The 13,288-nt window shown below is 40.4% G+C and overlaps 1 protein-coding gene across 2 annotated transcripts in view; it reads left to right on the top strand.

The window, feature by feature from the left end:
• Crebbp (CREB binding protein) overlaps nucleotides 1-13,288 on the top strand; it is a 134,179-nt gene that overhangs the window by 15,067 nt on the left and 105,824 nt on the right. For both annotated transcript variants that reach the window (XM_058579383.1, XM_046444143.2), the window contains exon 2: nucleotides 8,367-9,079. In XM_058579383.1, the coding sequence (XP_058435366.1) occupies nucleotides 8,367-9,079 (713 nt within the window). The remainder of the gene's footprint in view (nucleotides 1-8,366; nucleotides 9,080-13,288) is intronic.

The raw sequence follows: 13,288 nt of genomic DNA, 5'->3' as shown, positions 1-13,288 counted from the left end.
GGATGGATACTTCTGGGACATGACATTTGTCCCATAGTTCAGCTGTACATTCAGGTTTAATAAGTTGAATTGTTGTCTAGCCTTCAACTCAGAACTTAAGTTTATGCTAAAGGCTAGGGTTTGGGCCTTATTGTCTGTCATCTGCTGTGCTTTGTCTGCTGAACAGTGGGTGGATAGTTGCAGTGATCCTCCCCAGAGGTCCATTCCTTTTAGAGCATTCTTTATCCGATCAGGTGTGTGGATCCTGAGATTTTGGAAGTTTTTTCCTTGGAACTCACCATAGCAAAGTAACCAACTTGTGGCTGCTTAGCTTGCTGTCTTAACATACCTGCCTGATTGGAATCTTCTTTTCTTCTTTTCTCAGTGTTCTTTCCTTCATGTTCTACTCAGATTTTGCCTATTATTTGAAGTCTTTATGGATCTTCATCCCATTCCACTTGGCTGTGAAATATGATATGTGTGTTATCAATCTAAGTTTGTGTCTTGGTGTCCATGGATTGTCTTTTTCCTCAATTAGTTATGACCCTCTGGGTAGGAAGATTTCTTCTATTGGAGTCTCAGTCCCAGTCAGACCTTCCCAGAGTAAAGGCCCAGAGCAGGGACTTGCTTCCCCACTGTGGGGGGGCGGTGAGTGTCAGCGACTGTCCAGCCAAGTGGAGCCAACTTCCAGTGGATTAGTGAGGCCCATTGAGGAGGGGCACAACTTTTTGCTCATATCAGCTCACTCACTGTTCAGAATGAAGTAAAACCTCATTATTCTGTACTAATTAGCAGGTGGTGTGTCTGCATAAAAGAAGCCTGAATCACAGAAGATTTTTAGAAGGAATTTGCTTTAATTATTTCCTAATAGTATTATTAAAAAAAAAAATGTTAGATGTCTTTTGGGAACTTGTTTAATTGGCTAGATGGTACTTACTTATAGTGGCATAAATGCTAATGAAAGAATTCTCTCTCATATTCTCTCTTGTGTTTTCATTCTCCATTATTGAGGAGTTTATTCCATTATATATTTATATAATCCCTAAGAATTTTCAAGGCAAAGTGGGGTTTAATTTACCAGAATTGCCACAGGTCATCAAAGCTGCAGATAATAGCAGGGCTGTACCATAGAAATGCAGTGGTTTTTGAGTGCCTGCTTTGTGCCCGGCATGGGTGCCAGGTTCTTGACAGGTGTTATCTTCAGTCCCAGTTGCCTTGGGAGATGAGCTTGTGACAGTGATTCTGTGCTGAGCACCATGTGTACACAATGTACACATTGGGTACATTGCAGGATGGAGTTCTTCCATCCACTGCCCTGCTGGACAGGTGCTGCTTTCTGGTTTTCCACCGAGGAAAGCATATGCAGGACAGGAAGGTAGCAGCAGTAGTGACAGTTGTGATCTGAATGCACACCTTCCTGGGTCTCTTTTTACTGCACCAGGTAGTGCTTCCATGTTGTCTCTAATTAGAAGATCTTGATAAAGGTACTGACAGGGTCTAGAATGGTTTCCAGGATCTCTAAGAATTGTAGCCCTGTGAAACACATACCCTTCTGTCTTAAGATGTGAGTTTCTCAGCATCCCTTACCCCTGTTAGATCCATTTTTGTATTGATTTTTTTTTTTTTTTGAGGGCAGGAATCAAAAATTTTGAAATGGACAGGTAAAAATTGCATGTTTTATCATATACAACACGATATTTTGAAACACATACAGCGTGGATTGGCTAAATCAGCTAATGATTTTTTTGTCTTAGTTCATGTTGTGTCCAGTGGATGCTTAAGAATTTAAAATTCTTCTTTTAAGTTTTTCCAGGGTGGCTGAATAAAATGCTCAGTTTTGAAAGATTTGAGTAGTTATTTATAGTGCAAGTAATGCCGAAAGAAAAACCCTAAAGAACTCTGAAAAACTCTTAAGAAAGCAGACCTTTGTTCACAGGGAATAGGGATGCTAGAGAGAATTAAGGAGTGGGTGGAGAGAAACAAATATTCATGGGAAGGGAGTTTCAGACTTTTGGAAGTAGAGAAATGTGAACACACAACAAAATGGCATCTAAAACTTATCTGTAATTTCTCACACTACCATTTCTTACTACATATAATCTTTGCATCAGTCTTCATTGATACTGAGGTAGAGTGAAATGTACCAGAATGGTTCCCTGGTAAAGAGACAGATGAGTAAAACAGTGTAACATTCCAAGAGAATTCTTTGTTTTTTTAAAATATTTAGTTGTAGATGGACATAATTCCTTCCTCCCTCCCTCCCTCCCTCCCTTCCTTCCTTTTCTTTCTTTTCGTGGTGCTGAGGATCGAACCCAGTGTCTCCTGATTGCAAGACAAGCACTCCACTACTGAGCTACAACCGCAGCCCTGAGAATTCATCATTTAATTTACTTCTCTTTGTTTCTGTTTTCAGAATGTAGTAATAAATGATTCTTACTTTATATCTTTGACTAGCTAGGGGAGCGACTTATTAAAATTTACAGTGTATGTCTCCACCATAACTGGTAATTTTCTTGGTAATTCACCTATTGATTTAACACACAGATGCTTACTGAGTACCTGATCCATACTAAGTACTTTAGCAAGTAGATAGTGGTGAGCCAGACAGCCAGCATCCCTCCCTCAGTGGAGCTTAAGCCCTCCTGAGTTTGCATGTGAAATTGATAGTGTAATTTTAATTTGTTCAGTAACTTTATTGAGTACAGAGTTCATACTTCTGGCCATAGAAGATACGATAAAACCAGTTGTGTAATTTAGAGAATTAATGTAATTCAAAGGAAAAAGATCTTAAGATAGAGGAGATTTCAGAAATTCTGAAGAAAGGTATATTTTGTGGGTAATTTGTTTGGTTGGTATATTTGAAACAGTTTTCAAATGTTTTTGGATGGACAGATTGACTTAGCTACTCATCTGGTGATTTTGTTTTTGTTTTGAAATGGAGTCTTGCTCTGTTGCCTGAGCTGGCTTGATTTGGTGCTCAAGTGACACCCCAGCCCCCCTCCCCCAACCTCAGCCTCCCAAGTAGCTGGGACCACCAGGGGTTGCATGACTGCACCTGTTCTTCCTGATATATATTTCTGTAAAATGAGAAGCTTTTCCCCCAAGTACCTGCTAGTTATTTGTGCCTTGTTTAAGATGAAATATCACAAGTTCAAGGGTCACATATTTGAGGCCAGCCTTAGCAATTTAGTGAGGTCCTAAGCAACTTAATGAGACCCTGTCTCAACATAAAAAGGACTGGAGATACATAGCTCAGTGGTAAAGTGCCCCAAGGTTCAAGGTACAAAGAAAAAAAGGTAGATTTGAATTCTCATCATGATAAATAAGAATGGTCTCACAGCTCATTTTGGGATACCATTTATCTTTATGTGTTCAGAAGTGGTCATCATGTGAGCAGGATCTCTGCTGGTTTAGGTTTCCCAGCTAGCAGTGAAATGTCCTTTGTTGTTTTGATTGGTTATGACTTTCTCTGTTCTAAAGCCTTAAATTTTCCTCTTTCCTCATCAGGCTTCCCCAGAAATTGGAAAGCTGTAGTTTGTGTTTTCTCTCTTATTAGCTTAGTGAGGGGGTGGGCTCCAGGTTAGTGGCCAGGAAGCTCCAGAAGACAGAATACCCTTGTCCCTAACCATGGAAATGTGACAGGTGGTTTTTGGTATTTTTGATGTGTGACCGGGAAATCTCTTGCCAAGGACAACAGTTCAGAAAGCAGGGTACCCATGATCTGTGCATCCTCAGCTTTGCCTTAGTGATTGGCAGAGAGAAGGGAATTTACCCAGGATTGGAATTAGTAGCTTTCATCTTGAACCTTAGGAACTTCCGATGACTCAGATTGCTATTGCTCAGTCCACATGTTGGGACACTGTTGTGTAGAAAGCGTAGTTGTGCATGTTGTAATATCCTGATGTGCTTTCTTCACTCTCCTTTGTTAGTTTTTTTGAACAAAAGTATAGGGAACAGCTGTGAGAAGAAGGGTGGTATTGAGGGAATGTATGTAGCCTGTCCTGTCTTTATTTTCTTCTGTTTTTTTTTTTTATTGTTTTGCACATAATGATGGAATTTCTTGTTACATATTCATACATGCACACAATATAGCAATATAATTTGGCCAATATCATTCCCTGTGTTTCCTCTTTTCTTCCCTTCCTCCTTTGTCCTGGTCCCTTCCCTTTCATCTACTCTACCGATCTCCTTTCAATCTGTCTTTGTCTTTTTTAAAAAAACACACCTAGTATATTTGGTATGTGTTTGGACTGGTGGATGAGGATGTAAGAATTAGTCAACTCTTACTGAACCCAAACAGTTGTTAGATATCTATGTTTGGACTGAAATAGAATGAGGAAAAAGTGTTATAAAAGTGGACACAATTTGACAGACCAGTCAAAACCAAACTAAAACACTAGCCCGAGAAAAGTACCCAGCTACAAAAATTGACCATGTATTTGGTAAGGACTAGAATAAGCCATAAATGAAAACTGGTAGATCGGAGAGTGGTAGGATGATGGGTGAATTTTTTTAAGCCCAGAGCCTTGGCATGCTAGACAAACACTACCACTGAGCCTACATCCTAGCCAATGATGGGTGGATTTTTAAAGGTGAGAAATTGTTCTTCAGGATATTATAAAATAACCAGTATCTATGGCACCCAATGTCAGTCCAAAGTGTATCATGTAACCCTGGAATATTATCCTTGCTTTACAAATGAGGGTAAAGCAATGAAGAAATTAATCTATTTGCTCAAGGACCCATGACCAATTGTTAAGTCAGAATCTGAACTCCTGTTTTCATTTTTTCTGTTGTCCTACACCTAGCCGGGGCCCTAACTTTGCAAATTTATCTTAACTGTTCTTGTGGCATTGTCTGCTGTTCCTTGGCTTGGCACCTTCTCCTTGAAGGAGTGCTTGGGGATGCTTGAAAGGGCCTGTTAGAAAATTCTGCAGGTTGTTCCGCACTTTAAGTATGAAATATTTGGAGTGTGTTTGTTTCTAGTTTACACACTCTTCATCCCCACTCCAAGCAAATATGAAGGAAAGAATCTCTATTTTGATGCTCCACTTTCTGGTTTGGATGAAATTTCATTTTCATGTTCATGGATTAAGGGGCACTGCATTAAAAAAACATGTATTTGTAGAGTGATGAGTAGAAAGTGTGTGTGCATGTGGACAAAGCCTGGAAGGCAGCAGACAAAATGTTAGTTAAGGTGGGGGAAATTTTTTTGAACTTTATTTTGTATGATTTGTATCTGGAGACTTAATAAATCTCAAAATTCAGGACAACGTAGCGGCATAAAACTTGTGGACTGACCTGCAGTAGTGGGGTGGTCCTCTGGGTACCACCTGTGCTTTTTCATGGAACTGTTTGCTTGATCCAGGATTATATTCAGTCTCTTCACAATGACAGGTTCTGAAGAGGCACCCAAAATTGAGGGACTATCTACTAAACAACTGGTTTCTACTCTTCAGAAATGTCAGTAATGGGAGACAAAGGCTGAAGCGCTTTTCTTGATGGGATGAGATACTAGAGACAGGACAACTGGGATTCTGAATTGGATCAGGAAAATGAGTATGACAAAAGACATTATTTGGACCATAAAATTTGAGTAAGGGCAGTATATTAATTATATGCTCGGTATTACACTTTCTAGATTTGACAAATGTACTTGGTTATGTGAAAGAGTGTTCTTAGGCGATACATACTGAAGTATGTGGGAAGAAAGTATCCTGCTAGTCTGTAGCTTACTCTCAGGGTTCTGGGGAAACTGCATATGTGTGTGTGTGTGTGTGTGTGTGTGTGTGTGTGTGTACATGGTAAGTAGTGCCTCATTCCTTGTGGTCAGATGGAGAGTAATAGGTGTGTATTAAATAGAGATGGTTTGCCAGGCAGAAGAGTACAGAGAACTTGGGCAGTGAAAAAGAGGCACTAGTCAGTTCTGTAGGGGAAGGAAGTCTGCATGGTCACTGTTTGTAGTCACTGAGTGGGGTTTAGGGTGGCATTTTCTAGCCCAAGAGAATATCCAGAAAAGATTTCCAATCTTAAGTGACAGGTCACTGTATTATGGCAAGAAAGTAGGGTGCATCTGAAGGGGGTCGGGTAAAGGACTGAGAAGAGGGAGGGGGTCCACTGTGATGGTCTTTGTGTGCTCTGCTCATCCATAGACCTGATGATATATAGGATATTTTCAGCTGTGATTATATTAAACTGTAGCTAAAATAGCTTCAACTGTAGGCAGTGTATTTTCTCATGTAACAAGACATCAGTAGGTTCCAGGATTGGATAATTGAGCAGTTCGGACTTCATGGACTCAAGTGTTAGTGTTTTTTAGTGTGAGAGTAGCGGTTGTTTCTTCTGTTTGCAGGAGGACTGCCACAGGTCCAGGACGAATCTGGTCAGAAAAGAAATTTCTTTCTGAGCCTCCCTTACTATTGTGCAGGAAAACCTTTTCCAGAATGATTTCTATTGACAGTTGTTCAACTTCCTTGAGATGGGATTTTGTCACCTGCACCGGGAAGGTGGACATGTGCTTGGCTACTTTCTCTCCTCTGGCCAGGGAACGGTGCTGCCCTTCCCCAGAGAAACTCTAAGGCAGCCACCTCAGAACCACATGGGTTTGCCAGCAGTGTAGGGGGACGGGTAATTGGGTAAGCAAACACGAGGACCTGCCACCCTGGAGAAGTTGTTGTTAAACTTCTAAATGTGGGAGATGGGAGGGCAGGTGAGTTTTTTAAATTGTGGGGGAGGGGAGAAGCACAGTTAATTTTATTTTTGGTATGTTACATTCCAGCCATTGTTCTAATCTTACTCTGTGTACCATTTTGCATACATTTCTATTTGCATGTTTTTATAACATTTCCCTATATTTCTATAGTCATCCTAAATATTAAATAGAATGTTTTATAGTACAGAACAATTAAGCTTCTTTTTAAAAAATTTTTTTAGTTGTTGATGAATCTTTATTTATTTTTATGTGGTGCTGAGAATTGAACCCAGTGCCTCACACATGCTAGGCAAGCTCTCTGCCACTGAGCCACAACCCCAGCCTAAGTAATTAAGTTTTCTGTTATTGGATAACAATAATAGTAGTAATAGGTAATGCTTATTGAATTCATGTGTCACCTATAATAGCACTCTTTTCCATTCATTCATTCATTTAGTTCCTACAGCACCCTTAGGAGTAGGGGCCATCATCACCTCTAGTTTTCAGGTGAGGAAACTGAGGCACAGAAGGGCTGAGTAACCTACCCAAGGTTTTATAGCTGGTAAGTGGAAAGCTGGAAGAAAGCAAAGGTTCAGGTGTAAGCAGGACCAATTAGTCTCTACCATCAGGCTAAACTGTTTCTTGTTGTTATTGGCCTTTTCTTTTCTGTTATTGGCATTTTCTTTTACAGATAATACCAAGGTGAACATCATTCTGCATATCTCATCCTTTGTACATGAATGTGCAGCTTGCTTACTATGGGTTGGGAAGCTCAGAGAGGTGAGGGAGTAGAGGTGACACAAGACCACACACTTCCTTTGGGATGGTTATATGCTATATGCCTTGTCCACTTGGGAGTCTTTGTGGTTACCCTTGTTGTTATTATTTTGATACTGGGGATTGAATCCAGGGGTGCTTAACCACTGAGCCACATCCCCAGCCCTTTTTTATATTTTATTTAGAGACAGGGTCTTGCTGAGTTACTTAGGGCCTTGCTAAGTTGCTGAGGCTGGCTATATACTGAGGATCCTCCTGCCTCAGCCTTCCAAGCCACTGGGATTACAGGCGTGCATCACCACGCCCAGCTGTGCTTATCATTATTCTGTATGATTGATACTTCTCATAATACAACTCTTTAAACTTCTATTTTTAACTTTTTAATTCTGTATGTATCTTTAGTATTTTTGGCAGCTTTCCACTTTGAGAAATCACTAATCTTGTTTTCCATTATGTTTTTTTTTTTTTAAATGATTTAACTTTAAAAAAGTACAATCACTTAAGGTTGAGCTTTCATTTCCCCAAACTACTATTTATCTAATTTAATGTCCAGTTACTTTCTAATACACATAGATTCTTAAAACCATTTTAACTTTAGTGACTTTTTGGACTTTCTATTTATTATCCTTGTATATCTTGAGTTTTTTCTCACATAGTATTATATAATTGTTTTAGAATATGATAAAATCCAGTGGGGCTGGCTCTCCTCTCACCTTTAACATTTCCTTTTTTAGAACATGAAAAAATCTTTTTCCTTCTTTTATTTTCCCCAAATTTCAGATCATTTTGACATTACTCTGAAGGCATCCTAGTATTCTGCTTCAAATGCCCAATAGGTTAAAAATCATAGTAACATGTGACAGTAGGAAAGCTATTATGGTTTCTTATTTTCTCATTTCCGTTTCTGTTTAATTTCTAGATTTCGGATCATTGTTTGACTTGGAAAATGATCTTCCTGATGAACTGATCCCCAATGGAGGAGAATTAGGCCTTTTAAACAGTGGGAACCTTGTTCCAGATGCTGCTTCAAAACATAAACAGCTGTCGGAGCTTCTTCGAGGAGGCAGTGGCGCTAGTATCAACCCAGGAATAGGAAATGTGAGTGCCAGCAGCCCTGTGCAGCAGGGCCTAAGCAGCCAGGCTCAAGGGCAGCCGAACAGTACGAACATGGCCAGCCTGGGGGCCATGGGCAAAAGTCCTCTGAACCAGGGAGATTCATCAGCCCCCAGCCTGCCCAAACAGGCAGCCAGCACCTCTGGGCCCACTCCCCCTGCTTCCCAAGCACTGAATCCACAAGCACAAAAGCAAGTGGGGCTGGTGACCAGCAGCCCTGCCACATCGCAGACTGGACCTGGGATCTGCATGAATGCTAACTTTAACCAGACCCATCCAGGCCTCCTCAATAGTAACTCTGGCCATAGCTTAATGAATCAAGCCCAGCAAGGGCAGGCGCAAGTCATGAATGGATCTCTTGGGGCTGCTGGCAGAGGAAGGGGAGCTGGAATGCCATACCCTACTCCAGCCATGCAGGGGGCCACGAGCAGTGTGTTGGCCGAGACTTTAACACAGGTTTCCCCGCAAATGGCCGGCCATGCGGGACTGAACACGGCACAGGCAGGAGGCATGACCAAGGTAAGTGAGCTGAAGTGTTTGTTTTCTGCTTAACTGGGGGCTTTTTTTCTCCAAGCAACATGGCAACATGGGACTACTTGGCCTTTTCCTGTCCCTACTATTGGACTTTGCACATGCCACTTACAATGTGAGAGAGAGACTTGTTATCTGGAGCTCTGCTTTCTGGGATAAATATCTCTTCCCTATGTCTTTAAAATGAGAATTCCTAAAGAAGCCGCCAGAATAGCCTGCACGTCAGGTACTTGGAAAACTATAGGGAGTACCTTTGGGCTAGTTGCCAATTTTCAATCTCTGAGGAAAATGTGTAGAAATAGCACCACATGGTTGAAAGAGGCAACTTCTGCTGAGAATTAGCTTTTTATTGCATCAGTGGATCTGGTAAAAAATTCTTTTACCTCAATTTACCCACCTGATCAAGTTTTTCCTCCTATATACCTTTTCCTTTGCACCCTCTGGAGAACAAAGTTTACTTTCATAGTCTGCTTTATTCATGGAGAAGCAGTTCCAGGGTGATTAGCTACCTGTTGCTCTTAAGAGGTTGGACAGAGCCAGGGGGAAACACGGGCCTTTGGGTCTCAGCAGAAACAGCAGAGCAGTGGTTCTCGATTTGTTGTTCCCAGAGCAGCAGGAGTAGCATCAGCATTCCCTTAAGCTTATGGGAAAGTTGGACCCACTGACTTGGAAACTGGGGTGGGGCCCAGCACTGTGAGTTTTAGGAAGCCACCAAGTGCTTCTGAGACCCAGTGCTTGGGGAAGGCCTGAGCTGAAAATTTGTAAAAAACAAATAATGATATACAAAACCACCAGGAACTTGAATATGTAGTGGATCCTGGATGACATGAAGTATTAATTCATTTATTTGTGATAACGATCTTGTGTTCAGGTCACTATTATATACATCTTCTCAATGGCTCTCCAAGTGCAGTACAGGGAACCAGACACTTTCAGGAGGACTATACTGACCACCTGCAGCCACCAGTTTTGTAGCTGCTTTCTAGAGCAGGATTAGAACATGGAGAAGAGGAAAGACAAATGCCAAGCTTTATGCAAGACAGCTGGAATGGATGGAGGCTGGCAAGGGAGGAGAGTGCAGAGAAAGAATGGACTGATTGCCATTGATGGGCTAAACCCCACACAAGCCCTGCCACCAAAGACTTCTGAACAGCAGCCATGGGACACCTATTTCAGTGTGGTCCAGCAAATTCCAGAACAGAACAGAGTTTGGACCGTGGATCTGATTAGTCCTAAATGAGGGAGAGAGAGAGAGAGATAAGAGCACAGTTTCCATAAGGTTGGCTTTAGCATGATTGGTGGTTATGAAGTCTTGTGACTGTCTTAGGCAAGGGAGAGGGGTTTTTAAATTTAAAATATAAAAGTGAAGTAATTGCATGTGTTTCTTTTGAGAAGTTAACAGAGGGAAACATGAACTTTAATTTTAGTTGTCCCTTGACATTTGAGGAGGGGTCTGGGTGTACCTGTATGAGTTGGATCAAGAGGGGATTTCTGATGGGTTTCTAGCTCCTGGGTAAATGGATATTTTTATCTTCCTAATTAACTCATCACTGCACACTGCCAGTTTAAAAAAAACTTTTTAGTTTTTGGAGAATTTAAATCATACAGAAAAAAAAGTAGACATACTAGTGTAATGCAATGGTTCTCAAACTTTTTGGTCCTAGGATTCCTGAATAATCTTAAAAATTATCAAGGACCCCAGAGAGGTTTCTTTAAAATTGGCGTTTATGAGGATTTTAAAACACAAGCATACATTCTGCTAGCCACAAAGCTCAGTGGCATCACATATCACAAGGGGTCTGAAAAATTCCACTGTGCTCTTTTGAGTGGAAATGAAAAGGGCAAGTCATGTCTTCATGTTTGATGGAAACAGTTTGGTCAGTATGGTCCCCCTGAAAGTGTCTGGTTCCCTGTACTGCACTTGGAGAGCCATTGAGAAGATGTATATAAAAGTGACCTGAACACAAGATCGTTATCACATATAAATGAATTAATATTTCATGTCATCCAGGATCCACTACATATTCAAGTTCCTGGTGGTTTTGTATGTCATTATTTGTTTTTACAAATTTTCATTCAAAAGCTGAATGATGTGTGTTTCAGTCAGTGATTATGGCTCCTATGAATAGGATCCTCACAGTTTATTTGTCCAAGAAACTGTTATTTTGATTGTTGTTTGCTTTTTGTCCTTGGAGTTCCCTGTGGTCTGGAGTTGCCTATGATACCTGTAGCACTTTATGTTCCTCTGTTCACTGAAGTTTTCCATTCTGTCCCGAGCTTCATTTCTTTGTTTGGAATGATCTTCTCTCGTACAGCACTTTGTGAATGTTCACTGTTTGGAAAGTAAGCCAAATTAGTGTGTGGGGAGCACACTATTACCTGTGGTTTTCCTAAGGCGGTCATGGTGGTGATGGGGACTAGCATTTTTGAAATGGCCTTTGGGTGGGATAAAAAGAACAAATAGTGGTGGTCAAGTAGTAAAAGGAAAAGACAAGTCTATTTCATACTATTCCTTAAGATTTTAAAATGCACACAGCAAGCCAGGCATGATGATGTAGCCTATAATCCCAGTGACTCAGGAGACTAAAGCAGGAGGATTGCAAGTTCAAGGCCAGCCTCAGCAACTTAAGCTCACAGCAACTTTAGCAAGACCCTGGCTCAAAGTAAAAAAATTAATAAAAAATAAAGGGCTGGGGATGTAGTTCAGTGGTAGAGCACCCCCGTGTTCAATCCTGGATATCCAAATAAATAAGTAAATAAAACAAAGCAGTGATAAAAATGCACACAAAAAACTTATTTTAAAAAGATAATCCAGTTTTAAAATATCATTACAAAGAAAATATGTAATTCATATAAAATAATTCAGAAAATAAAAAAGTACCCCCACATAGAATATTGTTTCTATATAGGTATCTTTTTTTTTTTTTTTTTTGGTGCTGGGGATTAAACTGAGGGCCTTCTGCATGTGAAGCTATATCCCTAGCCCTTAGATACCTTTTTAAGAAAATATATTTTTAATTGTAGTTGGACACAATACTTTTATTTATTTTAAGTTTATGTAGTGCTAAGGATTGAACCCAGTGCCTCACAGGTGCTAGGTAAGCACTGTACCACTGAACCCCTCCCATTTTATTCTTATTGGTTTATGATCTTATTATTTTTGTGTATTAAATAATAAGGTTTAAATTTTTTTTGGTATGGGAATTGAAACCAGGCTCTTCAGCATGCTGGGCAAACATTCTACCACTGAGCTATACCCCTATCCCTGCTATCACAGTTTTGTTTATTGGTGCTAGGGATTGAACTTGGGCACTCTAACACTGAACTAAATCTGCAGTCCTTTTTCACTTTTAGGATCTCATTAAGTTGCCAGAGCTGGCCTCAAACAGGTGATCCTTTTGCTTTAGCTTCCGCTGGGGTTATAGGCATGTGCTACTGTAACAGGCCCACTGTGTGTTTTGACAAACGTTATTCCCCTTTTAAATTTGCCAAGTTAGTTTTACTAGGAATATAGTCACTTAAGGTCACTTAAGTTACAATGTGATAGTTTTATGTTTCTGGTTTTTTTGGGGGGCTGGGGTGATGGTGGGGGGGACCAAGTATCCATTTTTTTTTCCCTTTATTGCTTTTAGATTTTTGTCATGGTCAGAAATGCTTTTCTTATCCCAAGATTATAAATATTCTCTTGGGCCAGGCATACTAGAGTGTGTCTGTAATTCCAGATACTTGGGAGGTTGAGCCAGGAGGATCACTTGAACCCAGAAGTTCAAGACTGGTCTAGTTAACATAATGAGACCCCATCTCCAAAATAGGAAGAAAGGGTGGGGGTGTAACTCATTGGTAGAGTGCATGCTAAGTGTGTGTGAGGCCCTACCCTGTGTTCAGTAACTGGCACAAAAAAAAAAAAAAAAGAAAAAGAAAAATATTGTCTTGTAGTTTCCTCCTTAATCTGTGAATCTTTAGTTAATTTTGGCTAAAGAAAATCTAGCAGATTTTTTTTTTTTTTTTTTTTTTTTTGGCATTAGGGATCAAACCCAGGGCCTTGTGCATGCAAGGCAAGCACTTTACCAACTGAGCTATATCCCCAGCCCAGTCTAGCATTTTTTGTTATTGTTTTTCTCAGTTATAGTCATCCCAATACAGTTTATTTAGATATTGATAATCTTATCTTTTTTCCCACCAATTTGATGTGCTGGG

This window comes from Marmota monax, unplaced genomic scaffold (assembly GCF_021218885.2).
Source record: "Marmota monax isolate L192 unplaced genomic scaffold, Marmota_monax_Labrador192_F-V1.1 WCK01_AAM20220418_F8-fsc00035, whole genome shotgun sequence".
NCBI lineage: Eukaryota > Metazoa > Chordata > Mammalia > Rodentia > Sciuridae > Marmota > Marmota monax.
Note: the sequence above shows the minus strand (reverse complement) of the source record. Positions and strands in the feature narration are given on the sequence as shown.